Genomic DNA, 23,335 nt, shown 5'->3' on the forward strand with positions numbered 1-23,335 from the left:
CCCTCCCTCTCCCGCTCCCCCTCCCTCTCTCTCTCTCTCTCTCTCTCTCTCTCTCTCTCTCTCTCTCCTTTCTCCTTTTCTGACACTCCTTCCCCAGATACAGGTCTTTCCCTTCTGCTCCGCCCCTTTTCCCATTAACTTTCCCACGATAACTTTTCCTAGACACTTTCCTGAAATAAAAACCTCTCCACCCTAGCTCTGTCACATGGTGGTGTCCTCTCACTCACGTTTGCTAAATTACAACACCTGCCTTCACACATTCAGTGCCCCTGAGTACCAATCACCATGCTGCAGGAACACCCTTCTGCATGTCACATACAATCCTTGAAAATCAGAGTTTCTGGGTTCTACAGCAATGAAATATAGAAGGTTAGCTCCATAATCCATCCCATAATCTTAGAAATATCAAATTCCAGGGTTAATTTCAGTAGATAAGCTCAATTTGTAGCCACTGCAGGTGGGACTATCTCTTCTTATCTATGATTCCCAGCTTGATCTTGCTTCCCACCACCTTCATCTTTGACCCTTCAGTGTCTTTGATGACATTAGAATCAGTATGGGGACAACTACGGAATGTTCTATCAGTGTATGTCCTAGAGTGGAAAGGATTTGACCAGTGAGAAGTGGTCAGAGGCTACTGTATTTTGCATGGGAGTACTGATATGCCCACCAATGGGTCTGAAGAAAAACAGCAGTCCAGGTGTTCCCACAGTTCCAGTGTAGATGGAAAGTCTACACTACCTTGAACCTGAAAACGACTTTATGCTGTCTCCATGATCATTTTCTTCTCCCTATTTAGCTCTATAACCTCTTCCCATGGATAATGAAACATCTTCCTGGATCACACCAAACAACACTGGCTACCTGGAGACAACTGAAATCATATGTTTCTGATATCGTTGAAAATCACCACAGAGACTGGAACCCTGATGAGCCCAGAGACTTCATTGATGCTTTCCTCACGGAAATGACCAAGGTGGGGAAGACAGTGCCTGTGTGTTCTTACAGAAAGGGTGCTATAGAATAGTTTCCAATTGATTGAGCAGTAGGCTAGCACAAAGGTAGGGTTTAAGCATAGCAGAGATTTATTCTTTCATAGTTCTAGATCGGTCCTGTAATCTTGCCAACTAGGCAACCAACTTTGGGAAATAATAAAAACGTCATTGTCTTGTGTCTCCCATCTCCTAGGGGACACTGATGTTTGTTTCTGTGGTTCCCTGCTCCATCTTCAGTGCCGAGATTATATCACCATTTCCTTTCTGATCCTTTTACATCTCATTTCTCCTGTTCTAACCCTGGATGGAGGCCCCTCTCATAAAGATAACTCAGGATAACTTTCCTCCTAGAATGAATCATATCCTCAAAATCTATTTTTGTGCATCGAGTAACATGCCATGATGGCAAAGATGACAATATGAATATCTTTGTATATCATTCCTTAACCTAACTTTTGAAGTAAAACATATGAGTAATATTTTATAAATACATAGTAATGTAACCTTGGGTTGTTGGGAGTCTTTAGAAAGAATGGGTTCACTACCATTTGGCTGAGGTCCTGGAAATGCCCTGATTCTTTCTTATTATTTCCTTCCTTGGTAAAAGATAAGTAGCAGTTAAATTTCAGAGCTTTATTTTGTTATAAGTTGGTTCAGGGATGGTTACCCTCCCCAACTCAAACCCCATTGCAACAGACAAACTTAAGCTAGTAAGTGGTAGAGTTTATAATTCATATATAGCTGAGGCACATACCTTTCCCTGGACACCATATGAACACTATTCAATAATAGACCAAGGCAAGAAGACACTGAGCTAACATATTAGTGAACTTTGGATCAGTGTGACAAAATTATATGGGAGCAACAAGAGAATAAAGCAAAAATGTCATCTAGCCAAGTTTCAGAACATTTTAGTTCATGAAAGTGAGTGGCAAAGCAATTCAGCTCATGGGGCAGAAGGCTAGGGTGGAGGCTTTCACATCACAGTGCATTAAGAAACTGCAAGCGCCTCCGCCTCCCGAATGCTGGGATTAAAATCGTGTGCCACCACTTGGCTTTTTTTCTTTTTTTTTTTCTTTAGAAAATCAGCCTTAATTCACAATGGAAATAAAATGCAGTTCTCTAAAACAAANAGAGTTTATAATTCATATTGAGCTGAGGCACATACCTTTCCCTGGACTCTATATGAATACGATTCAATAATAGACCAAGGCAAGAAGACACTGAGAAAACATATTAGTGAACTTTGGATGAATGTGACAACATTATATGGCAGCAATAAGAGAATAAAGCAAAAATGTCATCTGGCCAAGTTTCAGAACATTTCAGTTCATCAAAGTGAGTGACAAAGCAGCTCAGCTCATGGGGCAGAAGGCTATGGTGGAGGCTTTCACATCACAGTGCATTAGGAAACTGCAAGCAAGGAAGGAACCATGGGTTTGGTGTAACTCTAGGAGCTCCCATCCCTCCCGTCAGCTAAATGCTATCTTCCTATTTCTAAGAACTTCCCCAAATACTATCAGATATTTAAATCATGAACATCTGGGGGAACATCTTGGATTCAAATCATACTGAAAAATGTCAGGCCTTTATCCTATTGGTCCTAGCAGACCTCTGACAAATACATATCAAAAATTGGTCATAGAAGCTTCAACTCACTGGATTGTGGGCTCCTCTTTTTCCTGGGTCAAAATAGTAAATGTGTATTTGAGTGTCATGTGTGTGTGTTTATTTTCTTTTCTCTTATTTCATCTTCCTGGTATAATATTGATTTACATATATTTAAGCCCCGAGGAGGCAAATTCTATACCATATGAAGTACAGGTTTGACAACAACAATATTAAGAGCAGTATTAACAAACTGATGCTTCTAGAGGAAGTGAGAAAGGTGATGTTTGTGATAAAGAACTACTGATGGAATCAGTGCGGTTTGATTTTGCAACATGATGCAAATTGGAGAATCAATGAACACAGAAATGTATATTCATCTTTCTGGTATCAGCAAAGTCAGTTGTTGAATAACAAAGACAGCATCACTCTGAATGACTTAATGCAATTCATTCTCAGTGGATCAATGTTACGAGACAATCAAAAATCTTATGATTGAGGCCGGGCGATGGTGGCTCATGCCTTTAATCCCAGCACTCGGGAGGCAGAGGCAGGCGGATCTCTGTGAGTTCGAGACCAGCCTGGTCTACAGAGCTAGTTCCAGGACAGGCTCCAAAGCCACAGAGAAACCCTGTCTCGAAAAACCAAACCAAAAAAAAAAAATCTTATGTTTGAACAAGTACACACTGTCTTTTCTAGCATCCTGACAAAACTACAAGTTTCAATAAAGAAAACCTCATCTGCAGCACTCTGGACCTCTTCTTTGCTGGAACAGAGACAACGTCCACGACACTGCGCTGGGCTCTGCTCTACATGGCTCTCTACCCAGAAATTCAAGGTGAGTTGTGGTGACGGGATCTACTCAAGGTTCAGAAGACAGGATGGGGGAGTGGGAGGAGGAGGAACATATGTGAGGTGATGTGCGCACGGGAATCAGCACATCCTGCACATGTTCTATGAGGACTCTGATTGTTTCAAGTGTGCAGATATTACAGTCTGTACCTTCAACAAGCTTGGAGTTCAGGAGAAAAGAGAGATGTCAATTTACATTGTGTTATGTTTCAGCAAAGAGTGGATTTACCATACAACATTGATTCACACCCTCCTTCCTTTTTATATTATCTAAAATGCCTGATTAAAAGGTGCATTTTTAAGAAATCTTAGAGCCTACCGAGTCACTGTTCAGGCTCTGCCACTGCTGCTAAAGGTAGCTTTAACTAAATCTCTATCATTCTATTTAGAAATAAAACTTGAGGGTATCAATATTCATAATATAGATGCAGATTATATGTGTGTGTATTAATATAATTGTGTGTGAGGTGATATCCTGTTACCTCAGAGAGGTTGTGTAGCAGCTAGCTAACCTTCTCTCAAAGCTGGAATCTCCCAAAAGCACATCCTTCTACTTTGCCAAAACAAAAAAGCCAAACCACTCAAAACTCCTCCCAAATACTTCTGGTGCATCCCTCTATCTCTTTGAGATGCCCACTGATGATCTTCTGCTACTTTCTGTCAACTAATTGATAACTCAGCCTCCTGACCTAAGGTTGATTTTATCTAATTAACACAAATGCCAACTCGGGATTCAGAGAATGGTCCAATATTCCTCAACATATATTTAGAATTAGATCAATGCACAATTAAATATATAAATAAGAGATATGATTATCAGTTCATACCATTAACCAAAATGCTTAAGAGACTGAGGCAAGAATGTTGAAAATTTAAGATGTATACTCAAATTTGCCCTAACACAATATCATCATTTTTTTGAGATCTGAATTGTGTTATATGAAATTTATTACAATTTAATTCTTTTATTTATACAGTAGTGCCAATGTTAGGCATTTATTTCTCTCTCTCAGGAGAAAGAACTATGCTGGACCTAGTAAAGGACCTAGAGTTCCAAATTCATTTCACCTTGTGGCAGTGGTGAGCTCAGATGAGGCTCGCAGACTCTGCGGTGGCTCCCATGAGAACCTCCTTTGCACCCCAGGGAGGGAACTGGAGAAGGAAGGGGACATTGTCTCTACAAGCTTTGTCCCAAAGATGAAACACCATGTCTGCTAATGTTTCAGTTCTCTCACATTTTCTCTGTAAGGAATCTAGGAAATGTCTTCTTTAGCTAAGAAGCAGGTAAACAGCTGAGTCTCTACTGCTCTAAGATAGTGAAGATACTGAGAGGAAGCATCTACCATATGCTATCATGATTATACCAATTTATGTACATTTCAAAACTTAATGGAGCCTCCCATTTCCTTGAAGAAAAAGTCCAGGCTGAAATTGACAGAGTGATTGGCCAGGAGAAGCAGCCCAGCCTGAATGACCGAGACGCCATGCCCTACACCAATGCTGTTGTCCATGAAGTACAGAGAATAGGAAATATCATCCCTCTAAATGTTCCCAGGGAAGTGACAGCCGATACTACGCTGGCTGGATTCCACCTGCCCAAGGTAAGTAGACTGAGGCTTGGAAGTCTGTTAACCACTAACCCTCTGTGTGTCTAGTCCATACGTTACTTGAGTCTTTGCTGCCTTCCCTAGGGCTCCATACTCCAGACCAATTTGACTGCACTGCACATGGACCCCAACGAATGGGCCACCCCAGATGTCTTCAATCCAGAGCACTTTTTGGAGAATGGAGAGTTTAGGAAGAGAGAATCTTTTCTGCCTTTCTCAATGGGTGAGTTGTGATGAGCAGGAGAGCATTCAGAGCTTCACCTTATCTCTTCTCTTCTTTCTGGAATCCTTACAGATGGGCCTTCCCATATATCTCCATTTTGAAGTTGGTTTCAGTCCAGTACCCACATATATTATACACACATACAGTGTCAATCCTCCTTGTTTCTGATGGAAAGTTCAACTTCCTTTGTTTTGTTTTCTACCTCACTGACAATACTCCTACACCACCTGACATGCAGAAAAGGAAATGCAGTGATGACTTTCTTCCCTGTGCTTTCTGCCAGGCAAGTTATTGAAGACTGCATTGGCAGTGGTGTGGAATCAATAACCAAATATTCTAGATATTCACTTATATATGTAATTTGCCAATTCTTTAATTTCATAATTGTGTTCTAAGGTTTAACCTAAAAACAAACAACCTGAGATCAGGAAAGTGTGGGACAGAAGATGAAGCAGAACTGCCCCTTGGAGCATGCGTCCCACTGCAGCCTTACAAGCTGCAGTCAGTGAGCACTGCAGAGAAAAGGATGCAGACCTAGACAAATGTGCTTCTCCCAGAGCTCAGTGTCCACCAGGTTTCCTCACACAGAAGCTTGTGTTTCCTAACACTGTCTGAAGGAGGTGACTAAATGCTGCACAGAAGGCACACTGGAATGCTTGATATGATCATTAAGTTTGCCTGATTATCTAAGGCAGTGTTGCTTCTCATGATGCAGTGGTTCAGCCCAGGAGGAGACTGCATTTGCCTGCACAGCTAGTGTTGATCCAGAGCCGGTGTTTCTTGGGGCTGGGCTGCCCTGGGTTTGTTCTGACCTCTTTGTATTTCCAACTGGGACTGCCTGTCCCTTTGCTCACTGTTCACAACTCACTTTAATAGGAAAGCTGATAAGATACAGAGACTCTGTCCAATCTTCCTGTTTATAAAAAAAAAAAATTGTAAGGATTTGAATACATAGAGAAGTCCTTTGCTGAGAAAGTTCTGTCTACTAAAGTTGTTTCGTGCCTGATCTTGAAACAGCACTATACACCTGGGAAATTGTCCTTGCATATTTATCTCTAGAGGCTACCAGATATTGATATCCATGGGCAAACAGATTGTTTTCAATATGTCCTGAAGTTTATAATTAGCTGTTGTTGAGACTGAGGACACTATTACTTTCCTATGTCAGTCTGAGTAATGAGAAGTATCCTATATGCCCAGTAGATGGAATTTTTCATGAGATAAACACACAAGCAGTGGGGAAAATACCCATAGATGACACATGAGAAAAACTACAGACAAAATCAACCAGTCATCTACAGTCAGTGACCCCATAGTCTTTTCCAAGCAGGGCTTCCCATCAGAGAGTTACTCATCTGTCAGGTCAACCTGTTAAATACTAGCTGTCATCATCTGTGACATGTATATCATCGCTTGTGACACCTCTCATTGCTGTTGTCCCACTGAAGAGCTTTGATCCTGGAGTTCCAATTTCAGTGGAACATTCCACATTCAGACACATATGAGACATAAATACACAGCTGGACACAAAGCCAGGTGACAGGTTAAGATTTACAGAAGGAAAATGGAAATGCCATTCCCTGTATTCACTAATGTCAACTAAGAAACTCTCATCTTCTGTTTCATTTCCTGCAGGAAAGCGAGCTTGCCTCGGAGAACAGTTGGCCAGGTCTGAGCTCTTTATTTTCTTCACTGCTCTTGTGCAAAAATTTACTTTCAAGCCACCAGTCAATGAGAAGCTGAGCCTGAAGTCTAGATTTGGCATCACTGTTTCCCCAGTCAGCCACCATCTCTGCGCTGTCCCTAGACTGTGAAGTCAGAGACAGAAAGAGAAAAGAGAAGAACTGAGAAATCCTCTGAGCTACTGGGGATGCTCATATGTGAAGGGAGAGAAGGAAGGTGACCAGGAAAGGATGGGAAGATGAGGCTACGGTTATTGGATCAATGTCCTGAACCACTGTGTCCTGTAAATTGGTGGTGGATACATCATCACTTATAAATCTTTTCATCTAAGAGTTGCAAAGAGAATGATAGTTCCTCCTGTATAGAAAGTGTTGTAAATATGAAAGTTGGGTTAGAGAAAGCATGGAAATCATTAAAGTCATATCATAAATTGTACCTTGTTCACTTCCTGCCTCCTTCATAAATGTGTACTTGCTTCTAGATGTTAAATCGTTTCATTTGAAAGTGGTACAAAAATCCTTTCTCCATCTCATAGCCTGTGGAGGCTTGCTGGGAACAGAACTTATATACACTTCTTTCTGGAAAGGTGTGTTTTAAAGTCATTTTCTTAGCTGTCAGAGGACTCTCCAAAACTAGAGAGAGTACAGGGTTCTCCTAAAAATTTAAGGTGCCTAAGATTAGACCAAATTTTACTTAGGAAATAGACCTGCTTCTGTGCACAAAGTGGATACATATTTCCCAAAATGATTCTTATTATACTCAAGTGCCCCCACGATGCCAGTTTATGCCATTAAATTTATAAGGTGGCTTTGGTCTATAACCTGGAATAAGTAATTTATCAGATATTGCTCCATGGAGTGGTGAGAGACATATGTTCTTGTTCATATGTTCACCCAGGCACACAGTTAATTTTTTTTTACTCAAAATAGAGCTGAAAATTACTTGTGAAATGGAGGATATCAGGGAAAGGCACACTGAAAAAACTCTGTTCGGCACTGTGGATGGATATATATCTATATTATCTTTTATTATAACTAAGGAAAAGTATATCTATAATTAACCATTCTTCAACTCCATCAAAGACTCCAGAAGGATATAATATTACCTAAGCAAACAAAAAATAAGCAACTTCCGAAACTCTAGAAATGACAGAGACAACTTCCTGCCGATACAGTCACCCAAAGTTCTTTTATACTATTGGGGCATCCATCTTCAGCCTACAGGCCCATAGTATCCATCAGGAAATTTCAAAGACAGTTCAGTCACTTTCTTTTGTGTCCTGCTGAATGTCTCGCAGACTCTTTCATGAATCAGAAACCCCAAAGGATCATCTCACCTTTAGGCAAGTTTAGCAGTCCTCTCTCTGCAGGTTTCTTATGTCCAGTTTATGCAACAGTCCAGGCAAGAGCAATTTCAAATGGCTATCAAACTCCATAAGGATCCTCTTCAATGCCTGTCTTCCTCTCGAAGTAGACTGGTGCTGTCAGGAGTAGACGTGTCTCATTGTCATGAAAAGCCCTAAGTTATTAAAACATTAAATGCCATTTTCTGTAGTCTTTGAAAGATATGAAGAATGCCTATCTGAAATATATCTATGCACATCTAGAAAATCTAACATGACTACAAGCTTGACTATTATTGATGATTATCCATTAACAACCTATATTTCCTAATTATACATTACATTTTTAAATGAACTACACAATCACAATACCTTAATTAATATCAGCATATAATTCTGCCTTCTGGACAGAATTATAATGGCTTTGTTCCACCTTATTTAATTATTCTGATTTGTAACCTGTCATCCCTGATTTGCTTGCATCAGTATAAAAGGTATGGGCTCCAGTTATTGGAGCATCATATACAGTTAGGGGAAGAATCCAAGAAATTCTCTTTAAAAAGTTAAGTCTATCGCTTTTGGGATAATTGCTATTAATTTCCTCCAAAAAATTAGCATAAGCACACACTGAAAAACCTCTGTTCTGCACTCTATGGAGTAACTTAGAGCAGAGCAGAGCACAGGATGGTCTCAATACACAAGATATTTTATTTACATGACCAAGTACCATGTTACCATAATGTACCACAAATGTTGGGAGTAGTTGACCATGACATACAGTATATGTATTTCTGATACCTGCCCCTATGAGCATGCGTCCCACTGCAGCCTTTCCAAGCTGCAGTCAGTGAGCACTGCAGAGAAAAGGACACAGACCTAGACAAATGTGCTTCTCCCAGAGTTCAGTGTCCACCAGGTTTCCTCACACTGAATCTGTTATTTTTTTCACACTGTCTACACGAAGTGACTAACAGTTGCACAGAAGCCATGCTGGAATGCTTAACATGATCATCAATTTCTCTTTATTATCTGAGATGATGTCACTTCCATGACAGTGAGGCTCAGGAAGGGAGGAGCCTGAATTTGCCCTCATATGAATGTTGGTCCAGAGTCAGTGCTGCTCGGGACTGAGCTGCTCTGGGTATGTCTGACAGGGACCAGTTCTGACCTTTTTGTCTTTCCACAAGAGCTTGTGTGTCAAATTTATTCACTGTTCACAACTCACTGTAATAAGAAGATGTTAAGAGAGAGAGAGAGAGACTGTCCTGTCTTCTTGTTTATAAAAAAAACTTGAAAATTTTTTAATTATAGCAAAAATTCTCAGCTAGATATGTTCTTTACTCTAATGATTCTTAGTTGCTGCATCCGGTCCTGAAAGCCTAGAAAGATGACCCTTGCTATGTTCCATGTAAGAGCTCATGTGCTGTGTTCTCAGAGTGTGGAGAGAGGAACATGAGCAGATCCCCATGGCTTCCACAGGATGACGTTCCTCTTCGCCCACTACTGCCCATGTACGTGCCTTCTACTCAGAGTGAAAAATCATCTTCCCATAGTGGCTTCATGTCTCACCCAGTTTAAACTACTCTCCCATCTGTACCAGCTGTAAAACAAAAGGGACAACACACAGAGTCTCCCTGGTGCTAGGTTCTTAGGAATGTTTCTGTTTACTCTTAATTACAGACTTCATTGGCAGGCAAATTATCCCAGATAATCACCACAGAATTGCAACTGTTAGTAATTAGGGGAAAAACAAATTAGTGTCTGCTTTCGCCCCATAAGAAAATTCCAGCTAAGGAAAGAGTTCTTTGTTATTCAAGATCACATGCCCAGAGATTTGGCAAAACAGAGCTCAAGGCTTAATTTTGTACTTAAACCCTCAGTTATAGGAACTTCTTAAAGACTTACTAAGTTAATATCCTTTAAATCAGTTATAATCTTGCTGTATAACAATCACAACAGACCGTATTACTTAGCAAGAATCCATTATTGCTCAAAGTTTTCCAGGTCAGGTCGTTGGCACTTCTTGGCTAACTTGCCTTAGATGAAAAGAAAGTCAGTTTATCAACTGTTGATGCAGGATGTCTTTGTGGAACAATGGTGTTCTTCTCAGGTTATTTCTTGTCCTCTCAAAAAGCAGTTGAAATTTTTAATTCTGGTGAAAATGCCCCAAGAAGAACAGAAACACACAGGCCTGGTGAGGTCCACATGAGGAACCATTATACTGTGACTTCCTGTGCACTCTGGTGGCTTTTACAAGTCCCAAGGCAAGATCCAGAGGAGGGGAATTACCACAGACTTTAGAATGACATTGAAGTCACAGTAGAATCCAAGGAAGGGGAATATTAGACTAGCTTTATTCTCACTGTTGCTTTCTGTTAAAAGACAACCATAAAATCCAATTGCCGAGGTAGCCTAACAAGACCAGTAAAACTGAGAACCCTGTAATTTACTTAAGAAAATGTGCAAAGGGGGGCTGGAGAGATAGGTCAGTGGTTAAGACTGTTCTTCCAGAGGTCCTAAGTTCAATTCCCAGCAAGCACATGGTGGCTCCCTACCATCTATAATGAGATCTGGTGCCCTCTTCTGGGGTGTAGGTACACATGCAGGCAGAACACTGTACATAATAAATAAATAAATAAATAAATAAATAAATAAATAAATAAATAAATCTAAAAAAAAGAAAAAGAAAATGTGCAAAGGAAACATATTCCTACACGAAAATACAAAAACAATATTCAAAATTACTGTAAATTACATAAGAAAAATGAAAGCATGGGCTGTGAGGTGTGCTATGGTGCACTTTGGGTTGACATGGCATAGTCACTTGGGGAGTAGAACAATGGAATTAATCATCAGGATCGGCATCAGTGATGACCAATGTGAGCCCAGATATTAAGTAGAAAGAGTTGCAAGTGTTATGTATAGAGATGAATTATAGATGAAAATGTTCATGCAAATGTGGGTATATATTTGTATAAGCACACTGTATAAATTTATTTATATATTTCCAAACTCTGCCCACTGAGGAGACTTAGATTTCCAGCACCCAGAGAGCTACGAGTGTACCTCATCCCAGGCCCTATCTTCTGTATCATTAATCTCTAAAGGGAGGAGGACTTCTAGAAAAGTGACAAATCCCAGGAAGTCAGGCAGCCTCTGCTGGATGCCTCTGCTGTCCTGACCAGGACTGTCTGTGGCACTAAACTAGCAGTGATTAACAGCAGATTATAATATTGTAAGCAGAAACAGGAATTCAAAAGTTCATATCAATATCCTTTGTAACAAGTCTTTCTCTGTCCCAACACCCAGCTCTGAAATAACATGGAGACCTGTTAATTATGAAAGCTTGGCCTTAGCTTAGACTTGTCACACCAGATCTTATAACTTAAATTATCCCATGTAAATTGCTCTGTTTTGACTTGTGACTTTTTACCTTTCTTTTATTCTGTATGACTGACTCCCTTCATGTCTTGGTGTTTGCTATACACCTAGATTCATCTCCTACTTTCTTTCTCTCAGGCCAAAAGTCCCTCCTGTAACTCCTACCTAGCTATTGGCCATTCATCTCATTATTAAACCAACCATAGTAATATACCTTCACACAGTGTAAAATCTTCCACAATAATACATGTAAATAAATACGAGGGGAGCAAGCATTTGAATATTAACCTATGTGGGAGGTTCATAAAATTTTAAAAACCACAAATTAGCAAGCAGATACAGTAAAAAAAATTGTAATAGAAAACCTAATAAAAAATTGTTAAATAAGCTTAATGAAGGTTAGTTTGTTAATGATCTCAAAATTAACGCTGTCTCTTGGGACACCAGCCCCTCAGACCCCTCAAGGTTTAGCTAAGGCACTGTCACTTGTGAGGGAAAAGTAATTAAGGGGATCTGAGAGGAAAAGATCAAGTCACAAATGATTTTTCCTCAACATGTCTCTTTGCTGTTCTCTCATTCTTGTCCTCTATATTCTAATTCTTCTGTTCTGTCTATAATTTTTAGTTCTAATTCTGTGTCTCTATTCTAATTCCAAATCTCTGCTACATTCTTTCTTCTTCCCTCCTCCCCCTCCTCCTCCTCCTTCTCCCCCTCCTCCTCCTCCTTCTCCTCCTCCTCCTTCTCCCCCTCCTCCTCCTCCTCCTTCTCCTCCTCCTTCTTCTCCCCCTGCTCCTCCTCCTCCTTTTTCTTCTTTTCTTCTTCCTCTTCATTTTTCTATTTCTGCTAATTTCTGGGACACTTCTGCTCCAACTTCTACTCCAGCCTCAGCTAACTGTCTTTATCCTTACCCAGCTATGTAAAGCCACAAAATCTTGCAGGCATTCATCTGAAGGTCACATACCATTACTTAAGCAAATCATAAAAAACAGAGTCATTCCAGCAACTCAGAGTGCAATAAATCCAGATGGTAAGGAAAGAGAACTTTCTTTCAGTTAATTCCCTGACTAGTGGGTGGCAAACTGCACCTATAAAAGGAAAGATCTCTTTGTTTGTCTTATCTATAGAGGTAGCATTATCGAACTAAACTAATAAAAGAAATAAGGAGATCATGTGTCACATACTATACTTTTGAGTGTACAAAACATTTAAACATTTTGTGATTATTGGTCATAAAGGCCGGGCATACTCAGACTGAGACTTGTTTGTTTACAAATGTGTCCTCAGAGAGAGTGCAGCAGCGTGAGCTGTAGATGCAAGGGGCAGATGGGTCCAAACAGCACTTGCCAAGTCACTGTGACATTAAAAACATCTTAGAACTTAAGTTATTTATTCTGTCCAGCATGTAACACTAAAATAGAAAGAGAAGCATGTAACTCTATTTTGAGGTTATGAAGTTAGTTTGTATTTTGTAGCTAGTCCCAGTAAGTCAGAAAATTTTATCCCGCCTGAGCAAAGACCATAAAACTGAAGTTAGCAGTCTATGTAGAGTTAATTATTGCCCCTGGTACTGCAATTAGGTTACTTTGCACTATTTATTATGGCTCAACAAATCATACAGCTGGCTCCATGTCCTAGTAAATAAAATTGCATCCTTTTGGTAATGGTGTCAGGGACCAGCCTCAATAAAAACACCTCTTGCCAGGGTAGGAGTGTGAGGACTTAGAAATATAAGTAGAGAATACAAAGACACAAGGAAAATAATAATATAGAAAACATACAATAGCACTGGGAGGGAGTTTCAGTGAATACTGAAATCCCTGTATTTAATTTTCCATACATTTTTATAACTAAATAGCACAGGGGAAAGAAGACAGAAGAAACACAAAGGGCAACTAGAACAATTACTTGCTTCAACACCTTGAAATATCAAGTCACTAGCATTCTGTTATTTAGGCAGTGAACCCAGCCTAGACCTAGACAGTGTATCCTGAAGGCAGCCACTCCCAAGGTCAAAACTCCTATTTCAAAAGAAGGAGCATTTCCTGACCAGAGGTCAGAGTGGAGTGGATCTACCTGTATGGACCATCTAAATGTCAAAAGAACCAAGTAACCACAACCTGATTCAGGACGTGTAGCCCTAATTGTTGTTAACAACAGAGTAACTTTAAACACTCTTACCTTCAGACAAGGTGGAAATAGTCTCACATTTCTGGGCCTCCACGTAATAGCTTACCTTAAAATCCAAGCAACAAGGCATCTGGTTGTGGAAAACAGGTTTTTTAACTATGTAGCTGTTTTCACACTTAGCTAGGGGATTTTGTCAAAACATCCCAAATTTTTAGGGGAAATTGAGCCAAATAAATGTTTAAATAGTGCTAGACTGTGGGAAACATATCCCAAATTTGTAACAGATGGAAGTAAACTATAGGAGAAAGTTATAGCAAGAAACAGCCAGTTCATTCATATGGCATTGACTCCAATACACCTTGTAGTTGGTTTATTCATTCACCAGAATCTTTGATCCTGATGGGTTGAACTCATGAAAAGATAGATGAGTAATTACTGCATAATTCCGCAGCTCTCAGCACAAAATAATTGTACTAACAAGAAATATATAGGAAGAACTTGGTAGACAGCAGCCTCACCAAATGTTGCACATATGAAAACCTAAAGACCAAGTGCCATTAAACAGGTGTGATGAGACCATGGTATATCATTGGCATACTCACAAAAATGAAGAAGCTCATAGTCTTAATCTGTCCATGAGGAAGATATAGAGACAAATACAAACAGACCTTTTATAATGTATAAAAACCATAAGCTTTGAACATTATGTAGAGGTTGAGAAATTACACCCAGTGTGAAAGGAATTAAAGAGACAGCACACACACACAAGCACTTACCAAACCACACATCACACATACATACAAACCATACCACACACACACAAACCCACAACACACACAAACACACATATAACACATAAACACACACAAGTTCTGAGAGCATCTCCTAAATTGAATGGAATCTGGAACTTCTGGAAGGTGGCAAATCTATCACTGCTCATTCTTTTTGATGGTTATGTTAGTGAATTCTATGTTTGGAAAAAACACATTTGATATGATCTGTCTTGTCCCTTTAAAAGACAAGCCCCTCCCATACGCCACCCTGCTGTTCCCAAGGCAAGTGGATCTAGCTTCTGCTTCCAGCTGAGCTCCTTCCTTTCTTTCCATTTCTCTCTTGAAGAGGTAGTTGCTGCTGTGGCTCCTCTACTCTCCATATCTCTCTCTCTCTCTCTCTCTCTCTCTCTCTCTCTCTCTCTCTCTCTCAATCTGCATCTCTCTGCTCACCCCCTTCTTCCCTTCCCTCTTCCCTTCCTCTCCATAACCCACTAAATAAATATCCAACCTCACTCTGCATGGCTTGCCTATCCATCTCTGTCTCTCACCCACCTTGGCTCCTCATGGGACCATCTGACCCACTAAGGTCTCTCACCCACCATGGGGCTCCCTGCCTTTGACTCGTTGCCCCTCATGGCCCACAGGCCACTCAGGGAACCATAGCGTTTTATCTTTATCATAACATTTGGTGCTATGACTTGGGGAATGGCGCTGTTTTATTTAAACCATAACATTTCCATAACATTACATTTTCATGAGGAGCACTTAATTTCTAAATACTAAAGGAGCTTCAAAGTCATTATAATGCCTTTTCAGGTATTCTGTAGATTTTTATGTCATTTAAAAATGAAATACATTTTCTCAAAGTATCATAACAAAGAATTAAAATATACAGAAAGCTATTTAACAAAAATACCAAATTTAAAAAAAAAATCTCTTAAATTGCCTTTTTTTATAATGAAGCATATCACCTGAACATGTTCTACTATACAAATAAGGTGCTTTTTAAATTTGCTACACAAAAAGGACAATTTTTCCTTATTCAACATTTTTCTGTAGTTCAATCTGTATGTAAAGACTTTTTATATAGTAAAAGAGTATACATTTCCATTAATATTTAGAAAGACTCCATAACTTAGTCAGCCATGTGGGTGGAAAGTTAAATAAGTTTGTTGCAGGATATTTGATCACACTGTGAACCTCCAGATTATGTTATTTACTAGAAAAACCTGTTTCTAGTTGTGGTGTGGCTCAGACCTAGCACACTAAGGACTCCCATGTGGAGTCAACAAAGCCTAGCATATTAAGTTGAGGCAGGATCAAGCCCCTTCCCCACTGCATCACCAGTCCCTAGGTGCACCAAAAGTCAGCTGACAAAGTGACTTCTGTTTTTGTCCTTCAGTAAAGAGAGCTTGCCTGGGAGAAAAATTGGCCAGGTCTGAGGTGTTCATATTCTTCACTTTTTTTATGCAAAAATTTACCTTCAAGTCCCCAGTCAATGAGAAGCTGAGCCTGATGTTCAGAATGGGCCTCACCTTTACACCAGTCAGTCACCACATCTGTACTGTACTCAGACTATGATTCTGGGGAAAGAAACAGTAAAGAGAAGGAGGAGTGACATGTACCTCAAATTCACTGATGCCTATGTGCACAATAGGATGAAGGCAACTGAGGAAAGATGGATGGAATTGGAGTAAGGAAACTGAATCAAATTCCTAGACTGCTGGACCTCCAAGTTGACACTGGTTATGAGACTGATGAGCTCATAAAGGTTACTTAAGTAATAATGACTGTTAAGATTCAGGCATTATGCTGGCCTGCCCTGTCTTCTGGCAGGATGTACTCAGGCATTGCCCTGGCCAGACAAAGATCTTAGTTTGTATGCAGTTCTAGAGGTCCCTTTAAGAGACAAGCTCTAGGGGGCTGGAGAGATAGCTCAGAGGTTAAGAGCATGGCTGCTTTTCCAGAGGTTTTGAGTTCAATTCCCAGCACCCACATAGTGGCTCACAGCCATTGGTAATGAGATCTGGTACTTTCTTCTGGTATGCAGACATACATGCAAACAGACCACTGTATACATAAAAAATAAATTAAAATAAAAAAGCTCTGAAGCCAGAGACCTCAGGGGCTCACAGAGACACAAATAGTTACAGTACAGAACAGACCAAGAACAGATCCCAAAGACATAGATAGCAACTGCAAGGATTGTAACAAGAGGCAAAGGCACTGCCACCACCAACTGGAGGAAGAAATGGCTAGGCATCAATACAAGAATTCATTCAACAACCTAAAAAGCAACAAGGTAACACCAAAACCCAGTGGCCATTCAACAGGAAGGCTAGACCATCCTATCCCAGAAGAAGCAGAAAAAAAAAAACAATTTTAAATGTAATTTTATGAGGATGATGGAGACCTTTAATGAGAAAATAAAAATTCCCTTAAATAAATGGAGGAAAAGACAAACAAAAAAATTGAAAGAAATCAATAAATATTTTAAAGAAACTTCCCCAAAAGGAAAAACAAACACCTGAAGAAAACAGTTTAAACATTTCAAGGCTTGAAGACTGAAGTAGAAGCAATAAAGAAAACACACACCAAGAAAATTCTGGAAATGGAAAATCTGGGTAAATGAATGGGAACTACAGAGGCATGCATAACCAATACAATACAAAGGATGGAAAAGAGAATTACAAGTGTTGAAGATACTATAGAGGACATAGATTCATTGGTCAAAAAACCTGTTAAATCCAACAAATTCTTAACACAAAATATCCAGAAACTCTGGGAAACCATGAGGGGACCAAACCTAAGAATCATAGGGATAGGAGAAGGAGGAAAAACTATAGCTCAAAGGCATAGAAAATATATTCAACAAAATCATAGAAGAAACCTTTCCTAATCTAAAGAAGGATATACCTATGAAAGTATAAGAAGCTTACAGAACACCAAATAGACTGGACCCAAAAAAAGCCCCCATGCAATATAATAATGAAAACAAAAAACATACAGACTAAAGAAAGAATATTAAGAGCACCAAAGGAAAAAGGCCAAGTTACATATAAAGGCAAACCTATTAGAATTACGCCTGACTTCTCAGTGGAAACAATAAAAGCCAGAAGGTCCTGGACAGATGAGCTGCAGACACTAAGAGACCACAGATACAAGCCCAGACTATTATAACCTGGCAAGGCTTTCAATCATCATTGATGGAGAAAGCAAGATATTTCATAACAAAACCAGATTTAACCACTACCTATCCACAAATCTAGCCATACAGAAAATACTAGTAGGAAAATTCCAACCCAAGAAAACTAACTGTACCCACAAAAACACAGGCAACAGATAACATCACACCAGCAAACCCCAAAGACAGAAACACACAAACACTACGACCAAAATAATAATAACAAGAATTAACAATCACTGATCATTAATATCTCTTAATTTCACTGGACTAAATTCACCTATAAAAAGACACCAGCCAAGAGAATGGATATGAAAGCAGGATCCATCCTTCCGCTGTATACAAGAAACACACCTCAACCTCAAAAATAGACATCACCTCAGAGTAAAGGGTAGTGAAAAGATTTTCCAATCAAATGGACCTAAGAAACAAGCAGTAGCTGTTCTAATATCTAATAAAACAGACTTGAAACTAAAATAAATCAGAAGAGATGAAGAAGGACACTTTATACTTATCACAGAAACAAATTGTCAAGCTGAAGTATCAATCCTGAACATCTATGCCAAAAATACAAGAATACCCACATATGTAAAAGAAACATTACTAAAGCTTAAATCACACATCAAACCCCACACACTAATAATAGGAGACTTCAACACTTCACTCTCCCCAATGGACAGGTCAACCAGAAAGAAACTTAACAGAGAAATAAGAGAACTAACAGATGTCATGACTCAAATGGACTTAACAGACATCTACAGAACATTTCACCCAAACACAAAAGAATATACCTTTTTTGCAGTGCCTAATGGAACCTTCTCTAAAATTAACCACATACTCAGTAACAAAGCAAACCTTAACAGATACAAAAGCATTGAAACAACCCCCTGTATCTTATTGAATCACCATGGTTTAAAGTTAGAATTTAACAACAACACTAATTGCAGAAAGCCTACGAATTCATGGAAATTGAACAGTGCTCAATTGAATCACCACTGGGTCATTGAAGAAATAAAGAAATAAATTAAACACTTCCTAGAATTCAAAAAAAAATAAAGGCACAATGTACCCAAAGCTACGGGGCACTATGAAAGCAGTGCTAAGAGGAAAGTTCATAGCACTAAGTTCCCACATAAAGGAAGTGGAAAAAATCTCATACTAGCAACTTAACAGCACACCTGAAAGCTCTAGAACAAAAAGAAGCAAAGTCACCCAGGAGGACTAGATGACAGGAAATAATCAAATTGAGGGCTGAAATCAATAAAATAGAAACAAAACAATACAAAGAATCAATTAAACAAAGAGCTGGTTCTTAGAGAAACTCAATCCCATATCCAAACTAATCAAAAGGCAGAGAGAAAACATCCAAATTAACAAAATAAGAAATGAAAATGAAGACATAACAACAGACACTGAGGAAAACCAGAGAATCATTAGGTCATACTACAAAAACCTGTATTTCACGAAATCAGAAAATGGACAATTTTCTGGATAGTTACCACATACCAAAATTAAATCAAGGCCAGGTGAACAATTTAAATAGGCCTATAACCTGCAAGGAAATTGAAGCAGCCATCAAAATCCTCCCAACCAAGATAACTTCAGGGCCAAATGGTTTTAATGCAGAATTCTACCAGAACTTCAAGAAGGGCTAAAACCTATCCTCCTCAAAATGTTCCACATAGTAAAAACAGAAGGAACATTGTCAAACCCTGTGTATGAGGCTACAGTTACCCTGATAATGAAACCACACAAAGACTTAACCAAGAAAGATAATTATAAATCAATCTCTCTCATAAACAGTGATTCAAAAATACTAAATAAAATACTGGCAAACTGAATTCAAGAACACATCCAAAAAATTATCCACCAAGATCAAGTCAGCTTCATCCCAGAGATGCAGGGATGATTCAACAGAAAAATTTTTCAATGTAAACCACCATATAAACAAATTGAAAAAAATTCATGATCATCCTTCTCAATAGATATTGAAAAAGTCTTCAACAAAATAAAAAATCCATGATATAGATCTTGGAGAGAGCAAGGTTATAAGGAACATACCTAAACATAATAAAGGCAATACACAACAAGCCAACAGACAGCATTTAGCTAAATGGAGAAAAAGTCAACGTGATCCCACTGAAATCAGGAACAAGACAAGGTTGTCCACTCTCTCCATATCTATTCAATATAGTACTTGAGGGCCTAGCTAGAGAATAAAACAACGACCTAAAGAAGGATATACCTATGAAGATACAAGACACATACAGAACACCAAACAGACTGGATTAAAAAAAAAAGTCTCCTTGACACATAATAAATCAAAACACTAAACATACAGAATAAAAAAAGAATATTAAGAACTGCAAAGGAAAAAGGCCAAGTAACATATAAAGGCAGACCTATCAGAATTAGACCTGATTTCTCATTGGAGACAATAAAAGTCAGAAGGTTATGGTCTAGTGTGATGCAGACATTAAGAGACCATGGATGCCAGCCCAGACTACTATACCCAGCAAAACTTTCAATCACCATAGACAATGAAAACAAGCTATTTCATGACAGAATCAGATTTAGCCAATACCTAACCACAAACACAGCCCTACACAAAGCGCTAGAAGGAAAACTCCAACCCAAGAATATTAACTACATCCACAAAAACACAAACAATAGATCATCTCACAGGAGCAAATTCCAAAGAAGGGAAAAACACACACAATAACATCACCAACAATGAAAACAAAAGTAACAGGAACTAGCAATCACTGGTCATTAATATCTCTTAATATAAATGGACTTGACTCCTATAAAAAGACACAGGCTAGCAGATGCGATAGGAAAACAGAATCCCTCCTCTGCTGCACATAAGAAACCTCAAAGACAAACATTGCCTCGGGGTAAAGGGTCGGGAAAAATATTCTAATCCAATGGATCTTAGAAACAAACTGGTGCAGCTATTCTAATATCTAACAAAATTGACTTCAAACTACAGTCAATCAAAAGAGACAAAGAAGGACATTTTATATTAGTCACAGGAAAAATACATCAAGATGAAATCTCAATACTGAACATCTATGCCCCAAATACAAGGGCACCATCATATGAAAAAAAAACTACTAAAACTTAAATGACACATTAAACTGCACACACTAATAGTGGGAGACTTTAGCACCCCACTCTCAACACTGGACAGGTCTGCCAAACAGAAACTTAACAGAGAAATAAGGAATTAACAGATGTTATGACTCAATTGGACTTAACAGATATCTATAGAACATTCCATTCAAACATAAACAAATATACCTTCTTCTCATCACCTCAAGGAACATTTTCAAAAATTGACTACATACTAGGTAACGAAACAAACCTCAACAGATAAAAAAATTGGAATAATCCCATGTATCCTATCAGATCACAGTGGATTGAAATTAGAATTCAACAGCAACACTAATTTCAGAAAGCCCCAAAACACTTTGAAATTAAACAACGTTCACCTGAATCACCAATGGGTCAAGGAAGAAATAAAGGAAGAAATTAAAGACTTTCTAAAATTCAATGAAAATGGCCACACAGCATACAAAATTTATGGAACACAGTGGATGCAATGTTAAGAGAAAAATTCACAGCACTAAATGCCTACAAAAAGAAGCTGGGGAAATCCCACACTAGTGAGTTAACAGAACACCTGAAACCTCTAGAACAAAAAGAAGCAAACTCACCCAAGAGAACTAGACGGCAGGAAATAATCAAAGTGAGAGCTAAAATGAACAAAATAGAAACAAAGAAAACAACGCAAGAATCAATGAGACAAAGAGTTGGTTCTTTGAGAAAAATCAACAAAATAAATAAACCTTTATTCAAATTAACCAAAAGGCAGAGAGAGAATGACCAAATTAACATAATCAGAAATGAAAAGGGGGACATAACATCATACAACGAACTCAAGAAATTGATAGTCAAAAGGAAAAATATTCCAATAAAAAATGGGGTACAGACTTAAACAGAAAACTCTCAACAGTTAAGTATTAAATGGCTGAAAGACATTTAAGGAAATGCTCAACATTGTTATCCATCAAAAAAAAAGCAAATCAAAACAACTCTGAGATTCTATTTTGTAGAAGGAGCAGTGGGCAGGCATGCTTTTTGTCCTGCCCAGCTCCAGCATGGTTAGCTTAGCCCCGGAAATAATAACACGGAAACTGTATTCTTTTAAACACTGCCTGGCCCATTATCTCTAGCCTCTTACTGGCTAACTCTCACATCTTGACTAACCCATTTCTAATAATCTGTGTAGTACCACGAGGTGGTAGCATACTGGGAAAGATTGAGCATGTCTGACCTGGCGGCTGGCTCCATGCGTCTCTCTCACTGACTTCTTCCTCCCAGCATTCTGTTCTGTCTACTCTGCCTATCTAAGCTGCTGTCCTATCAAAAGCCAAGGCAGTTTCTTTATTAAACAATGAAATTAACACATAGACAAATGACCCTCTTCCATCACTATTTTACATGGCCAAGATCAAAAACACTAATGACAACTTAGGCTGGAGAGGATATGGGGTAAAGGGAACACTCCTCCATTACTGGTGGGATTGCAAACTGGTACAACTGCTTTGGAAATCAGTATGGCAATTTCTCAGAAGATAGAAAATAACCTACCTCAAGTCCCAGCAGTTCTACTTTTTAGTTATATACCCAAAGGATGTTCAATCACACAGCAAGGACATGTCCTCAACTATGTTCATAGCAGCATTATTTGTCATAGCCAGTACCTGGAAGCAACTTAAATGCCCCTCAACAAAAGAATTGATAAGGAAGATGTGGTACATTTACACAGTGGAGTACTACATAGTAGAAAAAAATGGCATCTTGAAATTTGCAGGCAAATGGATGGATCTAGAAAACATCATATTAAGTGAGGTAACCCAGACCCAGAAAGACAAATATAATATGTAAACACACATAAGTGGCTTTTAGACAAGAAGCAAAGAAAAACTAGCCTATAATTAACAATTTCAAAAAATCTAGACAGCAAAAAGGACCCTAAGAGAGACATACATGGATCTAATCTACATAGGAAGTAGAAAAAGACAAGATCTCCTGAGTAAATAGGGAGCATGGGGAACATGGAAGAGGAAAAAAGAGGATGGACGTAGGGGAAGAGGGAGAGAGAAGAAAGATATATAGCTCAATAAAAACAATTAAAAGGAACATATCAAAACATAATAAAAAGCAATAAACAGCAAGCCGACAACCAACATCAAATTAAATGGAGAGAAACTCAAAGTGATTCCACTAAAATCAGGAACAAGACAAGGCTGTCCACCAATTCAGTATCTGTTTAACATAGTTCTTGAAGGTTTGACTAGAGCAATAAGACAACAAAAGGAGATTAAGGGGATACTAATTGGAAAGGAAGAAGTTAAACTTTTGCTTTTTGCAGATGATATGATAGTGTACAAATGTAATCCCAAAAACTCTACCAGGGAACTCCTACAGCTGATGAATAACTTCAGTAATGTGGCACAGTACAAGATAAACTCAAAACAATCAGTAGTCCTCC

General features: G+C 38.8%; 1 protein-coding gene across 4 annotated transcripts in view; it reads left to right on the plus strand.

Moving 5' to 3' along the window:
• LOC126498043 (cytochrome P450 2J4-like) overlaps nt 1–23,335 on the plus strand; it is a 158,144-nt gene that overhangs the window by 85,946 nt on the left and 48,863 nt on the right. Inside the window, exons 5-9 of one of the 4 annotated variants that reach the window (XM_050136387.1) lie at nt 800–976; nt 3,303–3,441; nt 4,869–5,056; nt 5,147–5,285; nt 6,921–7,403. The exons of 2 other annotated variants lie outside the window; for them this stretch is intronic. In XM_050136387.1, the coding sequence (XP_049992344.1) occupies nt 800–976; nt 3,303–3,441; nt 4,869–5,056; nt 5,147–5,285; nt 6,921–7,099 (822 nt within the window). In that variant the 3' untranslated portion in view covers nt 7,100–7,403. Of the gene's footprint in view, nt 1–799; nt 977–3,302; nt 3,442–4,868; nt 5,057–5,146; nt 5,286–6,920; nt 7,404–23,335 lie in introns of those variants that run through there. One more of the 4 variants, XM_050136391.1, reaches the window with a different exon arrangement.

Source organism: Alexandromys fortis, unplaced genomic scaffold, assembly GCF_014885135.2.
Source record: "Alexandromys fortis isolate MF-2015 unplaced genomic scaffold, M_Fortis_MF-2015_v1.1 scaffold_13, whole genome shotgun sequence".
In the NCBI taxonomy this organism is placed as follows: domain Eukaryota; kingdom Metazoa; phylum Chordata; class Mammalia; order Rodentia; family Cricetidae; genus Alexandromys; species Alexandromys fortis.